Source organism: Aquarana catesbeiana, linkage group LG04, assembly GCF_042186555.1.
Source record: "Aquarana catesbeiana isolate 2022-GZ linkage group LG04, ASM4218655v1, whole genome shotgun sequence".
Classification (NCBI taxonomy): domain Eukaryota; kingdom Metazoa; phylum Chordata; class Amphibia; order Anura; family Ranidae; genus Aquarana; species Aquarana catesbeiana.
The window spans coordinates 459,524,271-459,548,642 of record NC_133327.1 but is presented as its reverse complement, the minus strand read 5'-3'; the positions used below and the strand labels follow the sequence as shown (position 1 = coordinate 459,548,642).

The 24,372-nt window shown below is 45.4% G+C and overlaps 1 protein-coding gene across 1 annotated transcript in view; it reads right to left on the bottom strand.

Annotated features, from left to right (window-relative positions):
• The window catches only part of URB2 (URB2 ribosome biogenesis homolog), a 150,560-nt gene that overhangs the window by 115,478 nt on the left and 10,710 nt on the right, over positions 1-24,372 (bottom strand). The window contains exon 2 of the mRNA XM_073627542.1: positions 6,923-7,067. Within this exon, the coding sequence (XP_073483643.1) occupies positions 6,923-7,048 (126 nt within the window). The 5' untranslated portion in view covers positions 7,049-7,067. The remainder of the gene's footprint in view (positions 1-6,922; positions 7,068-24,372) is intronic.

Genomic DNA, 24,372 nt, shown 5'->3' with positions numbered 1-24,372 from the left:
GTTTTTGGTGCCGAAAACCGATACCGAAAATGAAAAATACTCTAGGCCGAAAACCGAAACTGATACAGAAAATTACTGTTTTTAAAAAATATTTTTATACAGGAGATGATCAGAGACTGGGGACATGGTACAGGAGATGGTCAGAGACTGCAGACATGATACAGGAGATGATCACAGACTGCAGACATACAACAGGAGATGGTCAGAGACTGCAGACATCGTACAGGAGATGGTCAGAGACTGCAGACATAGTACAGGAGATGGTCAGAGACTGTAGACATAGTACAGGAGATGGTCAGAGACTGCAGACATAGTACAGGAGATGGTCAGAGACTGCAGACATAGTACAGGAGATGGTCAGAGACTGCAGACATAGTACAGGAGATGGTCAGAGACTGCAGACATAGTACAGGAGATGGTCAGAGACTGCAGACATAGTACAGGAGATGGTCAGACACTGCAAACATAGTACAGGAGATGGTCAGACACTGCAGACGTGGTACAGGAGATGGTCAGACACTGCAGACGTGGTACAGGAGATGGTCAGACACTGGGGACATGGTACAGGAGATGGTTAGAGACTGGGGACATGGTACAGGAGATCAATGCAGCCGCACCAGGTTCCTTTAAATGCAGCCTGCCAGTGCCCAGCAGCCTACCAGTGCCCATCATTTGCAGCCTGCCTGTGCCTCACCAGTGTCCATCATGCAGCCTGCCTTAGTATGTCAGACAGGATCAGGACAGGGCAGTGTTAGCAAGGCAAAGCCAAGAAGAGTGCTCTATCTATGGAGGAAAGCTGTCAGCACACCGCATTAAGGAGCAGCTTGTCGGTATGATCAGCGGGAGGAGCATTATCAGTATGCAGCACCGCTGGGGTTAAGAGTGCAGGACTTGTTGTTTGACATGCTATTAGAAACAGTGAGCCGGCTCGGGCTCACTGATTCTAAAAGCATGTCAAACAACAAGTTCTGCACTCTTAGCCCCCGCGGTGCTGCACACTGATAATGCTCCTCCCGCTGATCATACCGACAAGCTGCTCCTTAATGCGGTGTGCTGACAGCTTTCCTCCATAGATAGAGCACTGTTTTGCTTTAAGCCGCCTCGTCGAGGAGGGAGGGAGGAAGGGGAGGAGAGGACTGGACGGGGACGCTCCAGAACGACACCCCATACTGGGCGGCACCCCGCCCCCATTTTCGGCGTGATTTCCTTTTCGGCAACATGCCGAAAAGACTATTTTCAGCCAATATGTTTCGGCGGCCGAAATTTCGGTGCATCCCTACAAACAGCCGATCCCCATGAAAAGGAAAACCAATCAGGAGCCTTTTGCATAGTGCTTTAGCTGACCAATTTTTTAACCACAGGATCCTACGCATGTGTACTAACACAAGCGCAAGGCGGGACGCCTGGTGAATAGAATCTTTAATGGCATCTATGGCAAAACATAATGCTCTTGGTAGTTCGGCAAATCCCAGGCTTGCTGTACAGGAACCTCCTTAAGGGCCTGTCTAAACTGGTCCTTTAGGGATTGACAGATGCATATTGCAGAGACTGCAGGCTGAGAAACCGCACCTGCCAAAGAAAAAGTGCATTTTAACAGATATTCCAACCTTTTATCTGTTGGATCCTTAAGCATTTGTGCATTGTCTACTGGACAAGTTAGACTTTTATTCACACTGGATATAGCAGCATCAACTGCTGGTACATTCCATCTTTTGGTGAATTTTTCCTCCATGGGATAGAGTACTGTGAATCTCTTTGGAGGGAGAAAATGCTTATTTGGGTGATCACATTCACCATAAATAAGCTGTTCTAGTAATGCGTGGACAGGAAACGCATGCAAAGGCTGTGAAGGTTTTAAGGATCCCAAAGAAGAAATGGAACTTTCAGCTGACTCCGTTAGGGGTAGCTTGAAAATGAAACGAACCATCTCCGTAAGAGATAGTACCAGCAATTTCTCATATTGCGAGGCTGAAAAGGGTTCATCCACTCTTGTTTCCTCTGCAGAGGAGTGATTTGTCTTTCCTTCTGATCGCCTGAGGGTAATACCTCATCCTCTACCCACTGTTCCCTTGGTAAAGGGTCTAAGTTGGGGGAGGGGGATCTACCACGCTTCCTATCCCTTTGGATGGAGGATGCGATTAAAGCCCCAACAGGGTGGAGGAAAAGGCATCTTCGGTCACGTATACAGGGGCTGAGATGTGAGAAGCAGCTGTACCACCAATTGGTTTCAATGACTCACCCTGGATTGCCACATCTGGTATTTCAGGAGAAGATGACAGTGTGGAGGCACAACTGGAGTTCCCAAAGACTGGGGGTGAAATTTTTGGTACCTTTTTTGAGGTCTTTTTTGGGAATCCTTGGTGTCCTTTTTGGGAGGCATAGTCCTAAGCACAAAAGCAGAGGCACTAAGTAAATGCACTACTTGCTGAGCAATAGTCTAGCAATACAATGCCGCTAATAAACTTCAGCTTGGTGCTGAGTAAAAATGTATTTCCTCTAACTGGGAATGCCTGTATGCAGCACCTTACGTGCCCCCACCGCTCTTGTGTCCTGTGTGACCAGACAGCTATACTCTCCAGCTACTAGCTAAGGAGAGTCTGTTTTCTGTGTTCGGCGTCCCCAGCGCCTGCGCTGTGTGTCCTCGTGGACGCTACGTCCTGCACATAGTGCTGCGCCTAGCCATGCCCCCTCTGCACAACGACCCGCCCCCCTCTTGTTTAAACTTCCAGCAGTCCGCACGCGCGGACTGCATTCGGGCATGACAACATTTTACTCAAGGAGGAAAAAGCCTAGGTGGACTTACAGTTCCTAGGCTTCTTCCCTTACCTTATCCTCACCGCAGGATAATGCTGAAGACAGACAGATCCAAACTTCACCCATCACAGCGGGCTGCGTTAGCAAACCTTCAAGGACCAGGTGCCTTTTTATCAGGGTTCCACTCTCTTGGACCTGTATAGCACCCCGCCAGGAAGAACTTTCAGTAACGTGAGCATGACCAAAGCCCTGGGTCCCGGGGTCCAGCCCTGTAAGGAGAGGCGTTACAGGCAAAACCTCGTTCTTCCTATACGAGGCCCGGGTACCATCCACTTTGGCCTCAGTGGCACTTTGGATGGATCCTGCCTGTTGGGGCTGTTTAAATCCAGCATGGATCTTTCCAGCAGAGCTCTTTAGAGCACACCTTCACTCGTGACCAACACCTTAGACAATGGCGAAAAAACTGAGGTACTCCTGGTAGGAGGAGTTATATAGGGAGTGAACTTCCTTTATTGGGTATGCCAGTGTCCATCACCTGAAGGTGTCTATATACCCATATAGTTAATACTATGGCTCTGTGTCCCGTGATGTACGATAAAGAAAAACGAATGCATCTAAGATCTGGTAAGCTGCAATATAATAAATGTTTGCTTTTGGGTTTAATACTCCTTTAAGGAGAATTGTATTAATTTGTTCCCAGTCATCCTCTGACAAGACTAGATCAAGAGTCTTGGCCAAAGCTATTGCAGCCAAGTCTCCATTAGGGGTACATTTTCCAAATAACGTAGAATATATCTGTGATACATTTCCTAAAGGAGAGTCAGAGCAACATCGCTTCTCAAAGTCTGTGTGATATCTAGTGTAATGTTGGTGGTGTTCCAAGGTGTTAGGGCAGTTTCACACCACAGCACGGGTGCAGCACAGTGTACCCGTGGTTTTTGTGTGGATTACCCGCAGTTTCCCATAGACTTATATTTCATTGCCCTTTTTGGTGCGTTTCCTGAAATGCGCCAAAAACACAGGACATAATAGAAGTCTATAGAACACTTCAGGTAACCCGCAGGAAAGGTGTGGGTACACTGCACTGTACGCGCACTGCAGCTAAACTGCAGCACGGTAGTGTGAATACCAGAAAAAGAACCGCTGCTCTAGGTGTATAAAGCTGATTGGAGTATCTTGCAGAGAGTGCTAGCCCCGGCCCGCCTCCGTGGGGAAACTTGGAAAGAAGAAAGAAATGGCTGCACATCTAGAACTTCCGATTGCCTTTTATTTTGTTTCACAAAGATAACACCAAAGACACCAAACTGTGGTCACATACGTGACCACAGTTTGGTGTCTTTGGTGTTATCTTTGTGAAACAAAATAAAAGGCAATCGGAAGTTCTGGATACGCAGCCATTTCTTTCTTCTTTCCACGGTAGTGTGAAAGTGGCCCCAAGGAAAAGTTTTATCTGTAAGTAAGACCACTGAGAAACACAGTCTATTTGTGAGATCTTGTAATTTTTGTAGGGTGAGAAAGGCCTGAATGCATCTCACAGGGGTCAGTGGGTTCCGATTAGATGGGAGGTTGTATTTTAAACATAGGGCGTGAAAAGCCTGGAGGGTAGCTTTAATCAATGGGTGAGTGTTTATTTCAGTGAGAGTGTAGGTTTTCCTGATCCACTGTCATATACTATATGTAAGGGCATTTGCGAAACCTCTTGTACCAGTGATATCCAGTGCAGTGAGGATATTCCAGTCCACTACTCTAGTTATTTGTCAGGCCCAATAGTACTTCTGTATGTCCCGGAAATTTTTACCTCCTGGGCATTTTTACCCCCTTCCAGCCCAGGCCAATTTCAGCTTTCAGCACTGTCACACTTTGAATGACAATTATCGTTTTTTTCACACAAATAGAGCTTTCTTTTAGTGGTATTTAATCACCACTGAATTTTTAATTTTTTACTAAATAAATGAAAAAAACGTTTTTTCTATAGTTTGTTATAACATTTTGCAAACAGGTAATTTTTCTCCTTTACTGATGAGGCGGCACTGATGAGGTGGAATGGACGAGGAGGCAGTGGTGGATACCGATAGGCAGCACTGAAGGGTACTGATAGGCGGCAATGATGAGCACTGGTGGGCACTGATTAGGCATCACTAGTGGGCACTGCTGGGACTGCACTGATAAATCAGTGCCCTGATTATCAGTGGAGATGTCCCTTTCACACAAGCCAGTTATTGGCTCTCCTCTCCTCACACTGTCAGTGCGAGGAAAGGAATGCCGATAACCGGCTTTTGCTTACATCGTGATCAGCTGTTATTGGACACCACTGATCACATGGTAAAGAGCCACTTTGATAAGAATACAGCGATCACAGAATGTGCCGTCCGTGTGCTGCATCTAGCGCAATCACAGGACGTCATATAACAACCCTCCCAGAACTGGCCGGCCACGCTGTAGCAGTAATTCGGCTATAGCAGGGTTAGGAAGTCGTTAAAGAACAAGTTCACCTTTTCACAAAAAATAATAAATGCACATTTTTTTGAAGGTAAAAAATGTGCATTTATTATTTTTTGTTGCAGGAGCCTGTAAAGCATTACACCAGCAATCAGCAGATTGCGGATGCCATGCAGGTCTCCTGCAGACCTGTAAGTGTATCTGCTTATACGAGCAAGCCCATACACGCTGATAGGAAGAATCAATGAACTACCATAGTGCTCACTGTGCCGTGGTAGTTCACCGAAAACTACCAGCCAACAGTCGCCAAGGCTGTCGGGAATATTGGTTTTTCATTCACAGAGGACTGTGAATAAGTAACGCAGCTGAGTTTTTTTTATTTTATTTTGACGACTAACAGGGGGAGATCACCTGTTAGCTGTCACAGCGTGGGGAGGGGGGGGGGGGGTTCTTTCAAAAAATGTTACACCCTGCTCTTCTTACAGCCTGCTCTTCTCTATGGGGCGGTCGGATGGAAACAAACTACCTGTCCGTTTCCATCAGACTGTCATCCGATCCGCCGGACGGATGGGGAACGGATCCCTATCCATCCGTTTTTAGCGGACCGGATCGGAGGCTGGCCGGTGTCAGCGGACATATGTCCGCTGACATCCGCCACTCCAGAGAGCTATGGATGATCCAATCGGGTCAGCTTGTCAGTTTTTGAGGCAGACCCAATCGGACCATCTATAGCTCTCTATGGAGCCGTGGATGTCAGCGGATATGTCTCCGTTGACACCTGCCGGCATCTGATCCGGATCGGTCCGTCAGTGTGAAAGGGGCCTTAAAGCAGAGTTCCACCCAAAAGTGGAACTTTCACTTATCTGATCCCCCCCCCGGTACCCCGTCCCCACTTCTTGAAGACCGGGCCGTGCGAATTACGTCAGCAGCTTGGCCCCCCTCCTCCTCCCTCCCCCTCCGCCAGGCCAGTGAGATAACGCAGCAAGGTTCATGCGCAGTAGGGACCTGGCTATGAACCTAAAAAGGCTACACTGCCGGGTTCCCTTACCCCCAATGGCGGCGGCAGCACCCGACCAGCCGATGTAAAGATCGGCTGTGGTGCCGACATCGCTGGACTACAGCACAGGTAAGTGTCCTAATGTTAAGTTAGCAGCTAGAGTATGGGTACCATATTTCATTATGAGGCATTTGTTATTCCAGGTGAAGGTGAAAACTGAAAACACTTTTTATTTAAAGTGTATTTTTTTTTTTTTTTTTTTAACAACTTTCTGTTTTTTTTTACTAATAAATAAACAAGACCGCAAGCCTCCTCTTTACATTATAGACAGGAGGGCTGCTTAGTCACTGCTGGTAGGGGAAAGCTGAGCTATTACACATTAGTTACCAGAGCTGTGTATCCTGAGAATTACTCCACAATACTTGCAGCTACAGAGGCCACTGAAGGCTCAAAAATTCCATTTACTGCTTGTTAACAATATGTAAATATTGTCCATCTCCTGGCCATAGTTATATTTAAAGTTTCATATACACTCATTTTGCTTTTTCTCAGGTTAATACTAGTGCTAAATAGATCCAAAAAAACACAACTATTTATGCTCCACCCCTAAACTGAAATGTATAAATCTTTACACACAAAAGGAGCTGTGGCGAACAGCATAAATCAAGACTTATAGACATACAAAGCAAGTTATAAAGGTTTATCAGTTTTGTTGGTAATATTTGCAGTTACCTGTTCCTTATTTGGGAGAAAACACTGATGGGAAATCCATGCAAAGTGAGCTAGTTTTATTTTGTCTTCCCATGGAATTTTGGCATTTTTCAGTTTTATGTGGATTCCAGAGTAGAGTGCAGACATTTTCTAATTCTTGACCAATCTAGAAGTTAACAAAATAGATAAGTCATTTTTCAATCAATACGAAACTATGTCAATCAATTAAAAATGAAACATGTATTTGATGTCTTTATCTGTAAATATATTTAATTTGCCATGTATTGCACTGCAGCCAAATATGGAGCCAACAATGCTGTGGTTTGAATGTGACAGGAGTTTACATTGTGTAGTAATATGGTCCCTTTTTTTAAATTATTCTTTATTTAAGAAAGAAGAGCATGCGGAAATACAGAGACCACCACAATGGTATGTATAAAAATAAAAATAAACATTCCCAAAACATAATCAATGTAACATGCATCACAGTGTAATAAAAGATTGTCCCCTATCTGAAGGGAATAACACAGAGCTTCAGGAGACTAGGAAGGCTCTGTAACCCGCACGACCATTTTTTCACGGAAATCACAGTTTTTGTAAATAGAAGTAAAGACAAAACAAAACTGACCCTTAGGTCTTAGCAACCTTGGAAATGCTTTAAAGGAATGGCAGAGGAAAGAAGATGGAGGAAGAAGAGAGAGAGGAAGAGAAAAAAAAAAAAGGGGGGCGGGGGGGGGGGGGGGGTAGTTGGGGAAGAGATAATACCACCGACCATTCACACAAACTCTGTCCGGGGAGCCTCCAGTGTCGTCGCACCTCGGGGGAGCTAAGCCACCAGCTCCTCAAACTCCTCAGAGTAGGCAAATTTGTGCCAATAAAACCGCTACTTTCTTCAACCAGACGGCTACCGACGGTGGCTGTGTCTGCTTCCAGAATAAGGAGATGCAGCTTTTCGCCGCTGTGAGCAGGAGAGGCAATATGGATCTCCCATAACTCTTTCTAAGAATTTCCTAGTGATGCAAAAGGAAGAAGTCGGGGGTCGCCAGTAACTCCCGATCAGTGAACTTTTGAACTATGCGGTGTACCTCTGTCCAGAAGGACTGAAGGATGCGGCAAGACCAGACGATGTGAAGGAGCAAACCAAATGCCTCCCCACATCTCCAGCAAAGGTGGGGGCGTGTCTGGACGAGCAAGGTGGAGGAGGTGTTCTGGCTGAGCTCCTCCAAGGCACGGAGAATCCGCCGCCATCCAGGCTTCAATTCTCTCTTTTGAGCTTGCCACACAGCACTTTAACCTCCTGAACTACCCCGCTAAGCATCCACTGGGCTCTTTCTGGCATCGATCACTCTTAGTGTCTCTGGCCTATAGATCGCTCCCTGCAGAGACACACGCCGCCATCTTGAGGCCTGAGGCCCGATCTGATCCTCCGGCCTGCCGTTTTTGTGACCCGGGAGCCGAGCGGACGCTCATCCCGAAGGGACAGCGGTCATCCTTCCTGGAAACCCGCAGAAAGGGGGGCCTGTGGACTGCCTGTAAACCCGATCCCTCTGCTCTGCTACATTGAGGCCTTACACCACCTTGCGGCCTGCAGTCTGCCTGAAGCCTCCGACCTGTATTATCCAAACGCCAGGCACCGACCTAGAGTGGATCTGCCCTTCCTAATCCCTGGGACACAGTGAGTAATAGATCTCCCTTACATCCACACAACGCGCAGGGCCTACATCCCTTACCGAAAACGGCGCTCGCCCGGCCGGATACACTCACTAGGAAAGTCCGCGGCTTCGGCCTAGTCCTGGAGGTCGGCGGCCATCTTGGTGCTCCAAACACTCCTACAATCACCTTACTCCACAGCCTTTCCCATTAAAACTTTCTCACAGCATCCATCTTTCAACAATTCTCTCCATCTACAAAGCTGAACTGTACTACCTCTATGAGATTTAATTAACATAATATTTCCTGCCTTTTTTCTGCCGTATCTGGAGTACATTTACTGTTATCTGTGATCCGCCTATATGGGAGCCCTTCTTTGTGCTGATAATATTTTGCAATATGCGTGATATCGCTCAGATGTGAGGGAGAGTGCCCTTTGCAGCTATCGGCCATATAGTTTCAGTTATGCCCGCCAAAACACCTAAGTCCCGTTCTGCCGCAGTTAAACGTCTAAACAAGAGATCAATCTCTAATCCAGTCTCTACAGGTTCTATTCAACAATACCTAGCCAACGTACGCGGTGACCAAGCCAGAACTTCGAGAACAAGCGCCTCTCCGTCATCCCACGCCGCCTCTGTGAGGGAGAGCTCCCCAGCTTCCTCTTGCTGCTCGGATCTTATAGATGATCCTGGATCTCCGGTAGGCTCTGAAATGTCTGCACTCATGAGCGGCCTCAAAAAAGAACTTGCAGGTATGTTTCACAGTCTGGAGAAATCCATCAAAAAAGAAATAACTGCCGTTAGATCTGATATGTCACATATCCTGGCCAGGGTAGAGGAAACGGAACAGCGACAAGACACGCAGGCACTAGCTATTAAAGAATTACAGGACACTGTTACCCAGTTGGCTTTTGCCCACCGTGCATCCCTGTATAAGCTTGAAGACCTCGAAAACCGCAACCGCAGAAATAATATTTGAGTCAGAGGTTTGCCAGAAGCCACTGGGGATACCGATCTTGAACATTCTATAAGAGGCATTTTTAAAACCATCCTGGGTAACCCTGTCACTGCACCATTACGGTTTGATCGGGTGCATCGGGCCTTGCGACCCCAAAACGCTAACTCAGACCAGCCCAGGGATGTCATCTGCCGCCTGCATTATTTCGAAGATAAAAACGCTATCATGGTAAAGATGCGAGGCTTACCTAACATTGACTTTGACGGGGCTACCATCACCATCTATCCAGACCTTTCCAAAGATACTTTGGACCGCCGTAGAGCCCTAAAACCGCTACTGGACAATCTAAGATCTGACGGGGTTACATACCGATGGGGCTTCCCTGCCTGCCTGATTGCTACAAAAAATGGACGTTCCCATACACTGAGATTTCCTGAGGATCTTCCAACTTTCTTACAGGACCTACATCTCCCACCCATGGAACTCCCAGGCTGGCAGGACCCAATTCCAAAATTTTCGTGTCCCATGGACTCTATCTGGAAAAAGACCCCCTTAAAGAGGAGTCGTGCTTCGCTCCCAGGCTCTGCACAAAAACACGACTGAAACACTTATCTTTTCACCCATGTTTTTGCTAATAATGCGAACCACCTCTGCCTTACAAAAGGTTCTCTTTTTTGCGGATTCCAGCACTGGCCGCTGTGTTTTTTTTTTTTTCTTTTTTCTAACTGTATCTGTATACATAAGACTTGAGCGGACTCAACAGTAAGCTGACCAATGTCTGTTTCTTGTTTTTTGGTCTTTTTTTTTTTTTTTTTTTTTTTTTACTATTTTGGGTCCTTTCTTTTTCTAAGTTTTGTCGATTGTTCACATGTTTCAAATTGGTCTACATTTGCGATTATTGTAAAGTTGCATATTGTTTCTATTGACCTTGGTTTCACTTACATGGGTTTCTATATTTTCAACTGGAACTCATTGTTCTTTTATTATTGGCAGGTTGTTAATTTCTTTTCCTCCTACAGGCCGTGCGCTGTCGGGGCGCACTCCCCTCACCACCTCCCCCTCACAGCATAACTCCACCCCCACTTCCCCCTGGGGATGGCGAATGTGAACGGCCCTGAAGTTGTCCTATTTAATCCTTGTTTAAGGATTAGGATGGCCTTTCGCTCTCTCTTTCCCCAATGGGACCACTGCAGTTTTCTGCGTGATATTTCTTCACTTCCCACAAGTTCCTTGGATTACGTATGTACTCTCTGTATATATCTGTCCCTCTTTTCTTCTCATCTCTGCCTCTATTTCTTTTCTCTTTCTCCCTTCTCCCCCTTTACCCCTCCTCGCTGGTATGCCTGGCAAGACAAAATGAAGGCCTTCATTTTATTTTTAAATGGCTAAGGTAAAGGTTGTATCCTATAATGTTAGGGGTCTTAATGTCGCTGCTAAACGACATCAATTATATCGTGAACTAAAACAAGCCACGTGTTCCATTGCCTTTCTTCAAGAAACGCACTTAACCCACACGACACCTGTCAGACTAACCTCACCTAACTTTCCGCAGTGGTACTATAGCCTATCGGACACCAATAAGACCAAGGGGGTAGCCATTGGTTTTTGCAGAAGTGTGTCTTTTAGGCTATCTGATATGCTTGCGGATGACTATGGTCGCTTTCTTTTTCTCAAGGGATTCATTGGAAATGTTCAATGCACGCTTGCAAATATCTATTGCCCGAATCATAACCAACCTGCCTTCCCATCTCAAATACTGACTAAATTGTCACATTTTGCTAAAGGTCTTACTATTCTAGCGGGAGACATAAACATGCCGTTAGACCCCATTATTGATACATCACAAAGCCGCTCTAATATCTCTTTTAAACGACTGAAATTTGTGAAAAAACGGCTTATTGATCATCAATTGATGGACGTCTGGCGCCTTCTTCATCCCAAGGAGAAGGATTTCTCACACTATTCCTCAACGCACCAATCATACTCCAGAATAGACAATATATTCTTAGACCATTTTCATCTCCCTCTCCTACACTCTGCCCACATTGGCATCGCATCAATCCCAGACCATGCACCTGTGTCGATGACATTGACCATGCCCTCTTTGCCCCGACGTACCACCAACTGGAGGCTCAATAACTCCCTTCTCACCAACGAAGTAGAGGTCTCTTTGTTGGCTTCTCATTTATCGCAGTACTTTAGGGAAAATAAATCCTCTGATACCTCTCCTTCTATCGTTTGGGAAGCTCATAAGGCTACAATCAGAGGCCAGCTCATTGAGCTTGGTGCGCGGATAAAGAGAGAGCATGGTCAACAAATTAACCAGGTTTTACAACAGATAGAGGCTCTAGATAAGCAGCATAAACTTTCTTTACATAATGAACACCTTCAATCCCTCACACTTAAACGTGAGGAATTGAAGTCCCTCCTTAACCTAGACACCAAACGAAAGTTCCAACGTCTGTCGCAGAAATTTTACGAATGGGGGAACAAACCAAGTAGATTGTTGGCTAGGTCACTAAAGACTAAATAGTCGCAATTGTTTATCTCTAAAATTAAGCTTTCGTCAGGTGCATTGGCCCATGCAACTCCAGATATCGCTAAAGCTTTTAGAGACTACTACGCAGACCTATATAATATCAAAAACGACATGTCCTCTCTTCCTCAGAAGGAGAGACGGAACCGCATGCTCTCCTACTTGAGAAAGGCAAACCTTCCTAAATTGCCCACATCTGTCCTTAAAGAACTAGGGGAAGATTTCACGGTTGAGGAATTCCAGGCGGCATTGAAGTCTTCCCCCTCTGGTAAAGCCCCTGGTCCTGACGGGTTCACGATTCTATATTATAAAACATTTAGTGACATCCTCCTTCCCCGTCTCTCTGAATATGCAAACTCTATCTCTAATTCATCGGGTTTACGCCCAGAATCCCTTTCGACTCATATCACAGTCATTCCCAAACCAGACAAAGACCCTACCCTTTGTAATAGTTTTAGACCAATATCGTTAATAAACGTTGACATTAAGTTATTCGCAAAAGTAATGGCAAACCGATTACTTCCCCTTATACCAAATTGGATATCAGCGGATCAAACAGGTTTCATACCCACTAGAGAAGCAAAAGATAATTCCCTTCGGGCAATATCCCTAATTCAGTATGTTCGGCGGCACTCCCAGCCCACCCTACTCCTCTCCACTGATGCAGAAAAAGCTTTTGATAGGGTGGACTGGGAGTACTTTAAGTTGACCTTACGCCACTTCGGTATGGGTCCAAAAATGTTTTACCGTATTTCCTCCCTTTACTCTAACCCGTCTGCTCAAGTTAGGATTAACAGAACGCTCAGTGACCCCTTTGTCTTACATAATGGAACCAGGCAGGGATGTCCCCTCTCCCCCCTTCTCTTTGCTATCACTTTAGAACCCTTCCTCGCCACAATCAGGAACAATGCCAATATCAAAGGCGTACAAATAGGCAACAGATCCCACAAATACGCGGCATACGCAGACGATGTACTATTTTTTATCCAACAACCTCGAATCTCGATTCCGAATTTAATGTATGCATTTACTACGTTTCAATCAATATCTAATTTTAAAATAAATTTGTCTAAATCCGAAATTCTAAACATTAACATTCCTGAGTCCGAGACTCTTTCCCTTAAAACCCTTTTTCCTTTTAGATGGGAATCAAATTGCATGAAATACCTAGGTGTTTATCTTACATCTAATCTACAATCCCTTTTTCGATGCAATTACATTCCCATGCTAAACAAAATCAGAACAGACCTACGAAAATGGTCTAACTTATCCCATACCTGGTTGGGGAAGGTTAATATAATTAAAATGAACATACTACCTCGCATCCTCTTCCTCTTTCAAATGCTACCACTAGGTGTCCCAGTGGGATTTTTCACTATTCTACAGTCCATGATTTCCCGCTTTATCTGGAAGGACAGACATCCTAGAATATCCAGGGAGATATTGTTTCGTTCTAAATGCTCAGGTGGCCTGGCACTTCCTAATTTTAAAGCATATTATCAGGCAACTGTATTGACCAGACTTGCTGAATGGAAATATGCCCTTAACTCAAAGCTATGGGTACAAGTTGAGTATTCCCTAAGCGGTGTAGACCTTTCAATGGCTCCCTGGATACCCCGCTCCCACAGGAACCTTGCCCGTTCCACTTCGGCCCTTACCATCTCCTCTCTGGATGTATGGGACGCACTACATAAAAAATACTCCTGGAACTATGACTCACCTTTACTACCTCTCCTCAATCACACATACTTTCTGCCAGGCCTTCTGGACCCAGGTTTTAAATCCTGGAGGGCAGAAGAACCCCTCCTATTGCATCACATTCTAAATGGTAATGTACTTAAACCCCTATCTGCGATCCTCACTCCTAAACCCGCCACGTTCCTGGATAGGTGGAGATACCACCAAATACAACATTTCTTAAGCTCTCTTCCTACTCCACTTAGGGGCGTCAGTGACCTAAACGATATAGAAGTAATATTTTATCCAAAAGATCCCCCTTTAGATAGCATCTCTTTATTCTACAAAGTCCTTATTACTCTTCAAAACCCTGACCCCCCCCCCCCTTATCTGACTAAATGGGAAACTGATCTTGATCTCTCCTTGACTGACAATCAAAAAAATAGGATCCTACTATTAGCCCATACCTCGTCCTTAGCCTCAAGAATGTCAGAAGTCAACTATAAATTGCTCACTAGATGGCATTACACCCCAGCTCGTTTAAACCAAATGTTCCCCGCCAGTTCCCCATTGTGCTGGAGGAACTGTGGGAACAAAGCTACTCATGCACACATATGGTGGTTTTGCCCACTGATTAGACCGTATTGGGATGATATCCGTAGTTTGATTGCTCAGATTGCTGATGTTCATATACCAAATGACCCATGGGCTATCCTTTTTCACGTCACAAAAACTCCCATAAAGTCGTATAAACGCTCAATCATTCCTCACCTATTGTATACAGTGGTGTTCCGCGCTTAGGACGGGCTTATAACCGAACTGCAGCCCCCCTAATAGGGAAAGCACCAACGGCGCGATCCAATAATTGTGTAATCTAAAGAAATAGGGGATTGGCGCTGTTCACTGATAAAAATGATAATAAATAAATTATACAAACTCCTAACAAAAGGGGAGCATAACACCCCAATTCTGTGTGGGTGAGACGTGTAACACAATATAAATGATATGGAAAATAAATATATATGCTGAAAATAGTCAGAAAAATTGTGCAGACTACCCAAGATAAAAATAAAAATACTAAAAAATAATACTTGAATTAGTGAATGGAACTACAAGCAATAACAAAGGTGAGTGATCAATCAGATGTGTATAAAAAACCACAAAGAATATATATGTGTACAATGAAAGGTATGGGTGGGTATTTCTAAAAGAGAGGACAAACACCGTGTTACCCACTGAAAATTAGTATATGTACTAGTGAAGCTGAGTGGTGTTGAATAAAAAATGTAAAAATATAAATAAACTAAAAAAAGGACTATCGGTATGTAGTGTGCAAACAATCTAGGTGCACAAAGAGAATCAAAAAAGTGAAAAAAGCCAAAAAATAAAATAAAAATGAAAGTCCAAACAACCAGAAAAAATTATTATTTCAACAAAAAAAAAAAAAAAAAAAGGAATATCCGTGAATAATATTCTATCGTTCAGTTCAGTGTAAATAAACAATTCTTGTGCAGCAGGCTAGTGCATCTTCAAAGGTTGCGGATAAGTCCGTCCCACTGAGTATATACTGTCCCGTGTGGAGTCCCCTCTAGTGCCCCCACTCACCAGAGCGCCCAACCCCTGCAGGGGTAATGGGCATGTAGATGTGAATCCGATGATGATCCAAGCGGTTGGTGTCCCCCTCACCTCCTAATTTCCACCTGTGTCACCAGATCGCTTTCAAAAGGCATCCATCCGGAACAATTACCATGTGCAGGGAGAAGAGAAGAGCCTCATAGTGTGATTCCGAATATATATTTATTAAACTCAGGTTAACAGCAAACAAAAATAAATAAATAAAATCAAAAACTCAAAGGCTAAAAACAAATAGCACTCTGCCGGCTGGCTCCACATGCGAAGCCGCAGACAGTGCAGTGTGAGCGGCTTGCGTTCCACAGCAGTCTGCCGGAACCGGAAGTGCGAGACAAAAAACAGAAGTAAAAAGAACGTATGCGTACCAAGAGGCCACGCCTTACGCGTTTCGTCATCAAGACGTCATCTGAGGCGCGGCCATCTTGGTACGCCATACGTCTATAAATACTGCACGTGCAGTATTGCATCCCACAGTGGGATGATTCAATATCTGATTTGGCAAGGGCTTCTGGCACCAGGGCAGCGACTCCAACTGGACACCCATTAGGGTTTCCTCTACTTGCACCCATTGTTTCAGAGCGCCGTGCCAACACCAGTCCAGGGTATGGGTTAGGTGACACGCCATGTAAAAGAGGTTGGCATCCGGCAAGGCAATGCCACCCCTCAATTTTGGAAGTCGCGAGACGGTTTGCGCCAACCAAGGGGTTGCTCAGACAAAATTGACAAACGTTTGGTTTACCACCCTTAGGAAGGAGGTAGGAACCCATACGGGGAGTACCAGAAAGTGATACAGCAACCGAGGCATGTTCATTTTTATATGCCACAGTGCCCAAACCAGGAGAACAGACCATGCTGCCAATCATGAAGTTCCTTCTTTATGGCTGTCGGGGGGGGGGGGGGCTGAAGGGAAAAATCTCCACCCTGCTGGACAAGAGGATGCCCAGATACTTAATGTGGGATGAGGCCCATTAAAGGGGAAGTCCACCCGGAGCAGTGCAGTTAAGGACGACATCCAGTGCCTCAGGTTTCTGATAGTTGATGCAGAAAAGTGACAACTCTTCATATGTCTTCAGTTCCACAAGCAGATTTCAGATAGATACCAGGGGATTGTTCAAAAAAAATTAGTAAATCGTCTGAGAACGCCAACATTTGGGGGGACGGGGTGGCATCCAATCGCAGCCCCGAGATGTTTGGATTATCCCTGATGAATCGCAGAAAGGGTTCTAGGGTCAGAAAGAATATCAGATGTGACAAGGGGCACCCCTGTCTCATCCCATTCGTTATCCGAAATGATGAAAGGTGGCCGTTAACCTTGACCTGCGTCGATGGGGAATAGATAGCTTAAACCCAATTCATCATTCGTTCCCTCAGGCCTATGCACCTAAGAGTCTCGAACAGGAAGAGCCATCTCACCCTATCAAATGCCTTCTCGGCATCAGTCGAGAGGAGCAGCATTGGGGTCCTCCGTGTCCGCGCAGCGTGAATCAGATCAATTGCCTTGGTTGTGTTGTCGTGCGCCTCCCTTGTAGGGACAAACCCCACTTGATCGGAATGGATCAGTTGTGGAATCAGGTCCGTCAGACATACGAAACGGATTGGTGAATATTTTTAGATCCACATTTAAAAAGGGAAGTCGGCCAGTAGCTTTGGCAATATAGTAATATAGTAATATTTACCCTTCTTTGGAATCACTGCAATGTATGCACGCAATGCGTCTCTAGGGCAGTCCCTTCTCCCACCGCAATATACACAGAAAGAACGTGTGGGGTCAAAAGATCCCCAAAGGTCTTGTAGCATAGAAGGAAGTGGCCATCTGGGCCCAGGGCCTTGCCCAGTTGCATTGGTGCCACCGCCAGAGCCACTTCATCTGCTGAGATAGGTTTCTCTAGAACGGTTAGTTCCTCCTCTGAGAGATGAGGAAGTCCCGATCTTTGCAGGTAGTCCTGTATGGTCTTCCGTTCGGAGGATTTCTCCCGCTCAGACGTTGGGCGTGGAAGATTGTACAAAAAGAAGTATAATAACTCCGAAACAGGTCAGCTATATCCTCTGTAGCATGAACATTGTTTGTGGGTTTCATCAAGAAGTTTGGGGATAAACGTTTGAGCTTGCTGGGCTCTCGGAGCTCGCGCCAGCAGTTTTCCACATTTGTTGCTGTACTCATAGAATGTTCGTCTACACTTAGCAATCACAGCCTTAGCCCTGAACAGGGCCAAGGATCGCAGGTGGTTCTACAAGGCTGTCAGATCTGCAAGAGCCTGGGCAGCTAGTGATTTTTTATGGACGGCCTCTAGGGATCAGATTTTTTTCCAAAAGAGCGACAAGAGTGATCTGTTGCTCTCTAGCTTTCTTGAGTCGGGACCCTATCTTAATCAGGAGACCCCTGATGTATCCTTCGTGCGCCTCCCAAACCATCGTTGGGGCGACATCTGGGTTCATGTTAGTAGAAAAAAACTGTCTCAGGTCCCTTGACACCTCCTCGGCGACCTCTGGCATTTGGATCAGGGAATCATTAAGCTTCCACATTCACTGTTTGGGAGCGGGCTGCAATAAATGGATGTCCAAAAAAAACGGGACGTAGTCTGAAAAAGTTAGAGCCAATTGAGGCTGAGGTAATTCTGGACAAAAGCGATTGAGGCATCAAAAAAAGAATAATTCTGGTGTAGGAGTCTCGGGTGAAGAACCCGCCACACCTCCACGAGGTGGAAAGCATAGAAGTTTCTCTTTAGGCGTTTCAACACTGCATAAGAGATCTGAGAGGCATTCCTGGAGGAATCCTGGGCCGGATCCATGACGAAGTTCATGTCACCCCCAGGATCACCGCACCTTCAGCAAAGTCACTTAATTTGGTCAAAATCTGATCCAAGAAAGCAATCGGATTTGAACTGGGGAGGTATAGGTTCACCAGGGTGACCAAGGAGCCCCCCAGCATCCCCTTTACAAAGAGAGCTTTTCCCTCTGCATCACTCCATCGATCCTTCACCAACCACAGGGTTGTTCCATGGACCATAATACTTTGGACTTATGCCCCGTACACACGGTCGGACTTTGTTCGGACATTCCGACAACAAAATCCTAGGATTTTTTCCGACGGATGTTGGCTCAAACTTGTCTTGCATACACACGGTCACACAAAGTTGTCAGAAAATCCGATCGTTTTAAACGCGGTGACGTAAAACATGTACGTCGGGACTATAAACGGGGCAGTGGCCAATAGCTTTCATCTCTTTATTTTTTCTGAGCATGCTTGGCACTTTGTCCGTCGGATTTGTGTACACACGATCGGAATTTCCGACAACGGATTTTGTTGTCGGAAAATTTTATCTCCTGCTCTCCAACTTTGTGTGTCGGAAAATCCGATGGAAAATGTCCGATGGAGCCCACACACGGTCAGAATTTCCGACAACACGCTCCGATCGGACATTTTCCATCGGAAAATCCGACCGTGTGTACGGGGCATTAGAATCAGAAAAACACCCGTGATATATCGTCGGGAAAAAACGATCTCAGAGTCTTGGTATTTTACCAGCACGAAAATGCATCTCCTGGAGGTAAAAGACATGGGCTTTCATATGTTTCAGGTTAGCTAGCACCATGGAGCGTTTCTCCGAGTAGTTTAGCCCCTTCACATTGATAGAAACAAGACGAACAGGCTGTTTTACCCGTGGTCATGGTGTGAGCTGGTGGAGGCATAAGGGCGATAAAAAAAAGGGGGGGGATTGAAAAATAGAGGTAAGTAAAGAGAAGAGGTGAGGTAGAGACAGAGAAGAAGCAGAGAGAAGAAAGAAATAAAGACAACTATTACGCCGTGGGCGTAGGAAAGACCTAGTCTCAATGCAATCCAGTAACCCTGAAAAAGGAGTCGCTCAGCATGTGCAACCCTATGTGGGGGAGGCAGTTGTTCACAGCAGGGATCAGAGGCTCCCTATCCTGACCCACACTTTGTGTGTGTATATATATACATATATATATATGTAAGGCTGTACATGAGTGGCTGAAAAGCCAGGCGATGCAGATACCCTTCCCGTAGATTTCCAGGTACCCGGTATGGCATGTCCCGTGACCTAGATCTTGACAAGCATGAAGTGGCAGCAGGAGATAATTTTACACAGAACTACCTACTAAACAGTTGAAGAATGGTTAAAGAACAGAATACAATGCAAACAACAGAACTTAAGCCTGGGTGGAAGGCCCCTGCCTCACGGACCAAGCGAAGGCAAGAGCTGTCTAAAAGTCAGGCCGATCTAGCCTGGCCGCAAGAGAGGTCATGTGAAGGAGGGAAGTCAACAGATACATTAGGCCCTGATGGAGGGGGGAGGGGGGAAGGAGAGGGAAGGGAGAATAAGGGGGTGGGGGGAAGGAGGGACAGGGGGGGGAAAGGAGGAGCGAAGAGGAGGGAGGGAGGGGAGGGGAAAATGGAAGGAAGGGAGAGAGAGGAGAGGAGGATGGAAAAGGGAGGCTCAGGAGAACCTAGTGGGGGGGAGGGGGAGGGAGGACCCATACATTTGGCACAGTGAGAACCAGTTCCCCGTCACAAGGTAAATGAGTACAACCCGGCATCCATCTCCCATAGGACAGTAAAACCTGTGCATGGAAAGCTCAATCAGACACAGTACAGTACCCCACAAAGCGTCAAACAAACTCCAACCCTCCTCCGCCATGTGCAAGAGGGCCAGGGGATCTCAGCCGGAGCCCAAACACTGAGCACCAGAAATAATAGATGTCCAGTACTGGAGAGGCTCATGGATAGTTCAAGGCACAGCCTCTAGTTCCTCTAGGTGAAGACACGCCATAGAGTCAGGGAAAGAGGATGGGAGTGATCCCGGGCGGCCACTTCTGGAGTGGGGATCCTTGAGTCACCAGATACAAGGCCAATGGACCTTTCCCCTCATCACAATACAGGTAGGAACCCCTGGACAATTGCCAGGGCAGGCCGTGGGCAGCCCGTAACAAATAGCACTTACGGTTGTAATATGGTCCTTTTAACAAACAGCACTGACCTGACATGACATGACAGAGCAATAAAAGGCTTTACTGATGATACCTGATTACAAATGTCAAAATAAATGGGTAATAACTAGGCAACTGTGGCAATATGCAGACAACAAATGGGCAATCTTGACAATATGAGAGCATCAAACAGGCATTCCTAACAATATAAAAGCAGCAAATGAGCAATAGCGAGAACACACAAACAAGGGCACAAATGACACAAACCTGGTGCAGCTCTGTATAGAAACCAATCAGCTTCCAGGTTTTTTTTTTTTTTGTCAAAGCTTAATTGAACAAGTTAAGTTAACAGCTGACTGGCTACCATGCATAGCTGCACCAGATTTTGCACTCTCCAGAAAATCTAGTCCTGCTGCCTCCTCTCCATTGTGGTGCTACTAGTTCAAACGTAGTACAAATGCTGGGGACTTCTAGTTCAATAGGGCGCTGTCCCTGGACAAGCTGGTAGCAGGGAGTGGACACAGGAGCGGAGTTTGCTAATGTTGTGCAGGGAGAGAGGAGCCTGTCTGCTACCTAGCAAACAGTAGGGACACTGCTTGCACTACTTCTGTTAGCCTATAGCAGTTAAGTTGGAAGGAACACCAGGCACCCTCAACAGCAAAGACCTGGGCAAGATCTAGATGTTTCCAGCTATGCTCATATCCATTATCTGTACTTAAAAATGGCCTTGCCCCACTTCCCATGACCCCAATAAGAACCCCTAAAATAAAGGCCCAGTTCATACTGGTGCGACATACGCTCTGACTTTGGGAGCACATGTCGCTAACAAAGCAAGCAGAATATTGGCATGCATTAAAAGGAGATTAACTCCAGAGATAAAGCGATAATTCTCCCACTCTACAAGACTCTGGACCGGCCTCACCTGGAGTATGCTGTCCAGTTCTGGGCACCAGTCCTCAGGAAGGATGTACTGGAAATGGAGCGAGTACAGAGAGGGACAACAAAGCTAATAAAGGGTCTGGAGGATATTAGTTATGAAGAAAGGTTGCGAGCTCTGAACTTATTCTCTCTGGAGAAGAGACGCTTGAGAGGGGAATTTAATAAGACATATGGCCAATCATTAAAATTAGAAGAAGATAGGTTTAACCCTAAACTGCGTAGAGGGTTATTTACTGTAAGAGCGGCAAGGATGTGGAATTCCCTTCTACAGGTGGTGATTTCAGCAGGGGGTATCGAGAGTTTCAAAAAACTATTAGATAAGCAAATGAGCGACCGCAACATACAGGGATATACAATGTAATACTGACATATAATCACACACACAGGTTGGTTTTGATGGACTTGTGTCTTTTTTCAACCTCACCTACTATGTAACTATGTTGTGTATAAATCAATGGCTCCCTATGAAAGCCGTCTTAACTGGTCCTACACAAGTCAGTCTGACTTTAAAAAAGGTTCCTGCACTAGCTTGGTCCGACCTCAGCCCATTCAATATTATTCAAAACAAAATATAGTGTAGCACAACCAAAAACAAATACAAATAAAACAAGTCCAAATATAACAAAAGTCCACCATTGTGCAACTTTCAGTGACAGGTCTAGAGCTGCAACTAACGATTATTTTCATAATCGATTAGTTGGCCGATTATTGTTTCGATTAATCGGACAATAACCTTAAAAAAAGTGTGGTGTATAATTTAATATGTAAAGTTTAAAAAAAGGCAATTTATTCTTCAAAATCTATATGCAGCGGTAAATAAAAATAATCATCTATATGATTAGGGAGCAAAATTTCTAATCCACTCTGAGAATAACAGACAGAAGAGATATACTGTATATACTATTGGAGGTTGAATCTGGTAAATATGGTAAATATCATCAGACTCCGAGATCACATTTTTTATTTAGACCCCATTCACACTGGGGCATATGTAATGTGCCCTGCTCCCACATTATGTGCCCTGCCTCCTTGAAATGTGCCCTCCTCCGGCTTGGGCATAGCGCACTGACCGCCGGCCCTGGCTGACAGGTCAATGTCAGATTGATATAATGCACTTAAAAATGTTCATTATGTGCTTTCATGTAAACCTTTTTCTTATGTTCCTGTACATATCCCCTGCGTGGGAACTCATTATCTGGGGTTTTTCCCTTTTTATATTTCAATAAAAAACATTGTACCAGAAATGTGCCCTCCTCCCACGTAATGTGCCCTGCTCCCACGTAATGTGGCTTGCCTCCATGTAAAAGTTTACTTTAAATGTAATAGTAATGCCTTCTATTACCCCCAGTCTATCAGCCTCCACCCTCTCTGGGTTCAGATGCTGATCTTCCCTGCACAGTTAAAACAAACATGTTATACTTACATGCTCTGTGTAATGGTTTTGCACAGAGCAGCCCCGATTCTTCTCTTCTGGGGTCCCCCACCGATGCCTCTGGCTCCTCCTGCCTTTAAAGTGCCCCAACAGCAAGCTGCAAATTATAGTATAGTGTGCCCCTATAGCAAGGTAAAAAAAACTTCTGCTTTTAGACCTACTCACTTCCTGCCCAGGACTACATGTTCCATGAGGCATTGCTCCTCACACATTCACATTCACAAGTTCTCAGGCACTTACTGACATGTATGGATGGTGTACTGAGCTGTATGTGTGCTGCACTGTATTTCCTGATATGTAAACAAATAATGCATTCTGTATGCAGGCCAAATAATCGGCTGGCCGATTAATCGATTATGAAAATAGTTGACAACTATTTTCATAATCGATTAGTTGTCGATTAATCGATTAGTTGTTTCAGCCCTAGACAGGTCATAAATTTCCAGTGACCACTGCTGAAGAAGCTCATCAGAGAGCATAACGCGTACAGGTGTGAGGCGTCACCATTAAGGGCGTTTTCTCAGTTCACTTAATGATTGATGATATGCATGTTTTTCACAATTGTATGTGAGGATTTTATCCAATTTTTATAAATATTAGCAGAGAGCACTATGGTTTGCCTTTGTTTTATATGGCCACAACTTAATAATGAGATCCCGGGAGGAGGTCTGAGCTGTCTAGGTGCACTGTGATGAGGATTTGTGTTCCCGAAAAACCGTGAGAGATTTTACACTAAGCGTGTGTGACTCTGCACTGGGGCCTACATAGTGAGAACCCGGGAGGTGGTCTGTCTTGTTCAGGAACACCAGGAGGAGGAGTTGTTTTTCCAAGGCATCTTGAGAAATATAATCACAGGCGTGTGTGACTCTGTAGTGGGGTCAACTTCTGAAGGTGAGCAGGTATTCCAGCTAGAGGTGGTGGTTACTGAAGTCACTGGAAATATATGAACTGTCACTGAAATTTGCACAACGGTGGAATTTTGTTGTGTTTGGACTTGTTTTATTTGTATATGGTTGCGCTACACTATATTTTCTTTCGTTTGATATATTGAGAGTCATATGTGGATACACTCTAAGTGGTATGGGAAGCAATCACGTGAAGCCTATTAGTAGGCCAATTATATCATATATTGATTTCACAATATTATATTGATTATTGTGCTGATTATATATTTTTTCACCATTCAATATCATTAAAGTCTGATCAAAGTCAGATCATCATCTTAACTGATCCAATTTGAAGGGGAACCCCACGCCAAAATGAAAAAAAAAACAGCGTGGGGTTCTCCCCCAGTTCCATACCAGGCCCTTTGGGTCTGGTATGGATCTTGAGGGGAACCCCATGCCAAAATGTAGAAAAAAAGTCTGGGGGCGGGGGTCTCCAGATGATCTCACCAGATGGCCACACCCCATGGCTTTATGGCACACGCCGGAGCTACCAGAAGAGCAGGAGCTAGAGTCGGGAGAAGAACTGGAGGAAGAACCGGCAGAGGAAGAAGACAGCAGAGAGAGCAGAACCAGAGAAGAACCCCATCAACATGGGTACAAGGTGCTTTGTAGTGGGGGGCACAGAGCAAGGGGTTCCCCCTCAAGATTGATACCAGACTCAAAGGGCCTGGTATTGTCGGATCCCATTCATGGAAGTCAGACAAGAAGTCGTAGGGCAAAGTCAGAACTGAAGTGTCGTACCAGTGTGAACCCG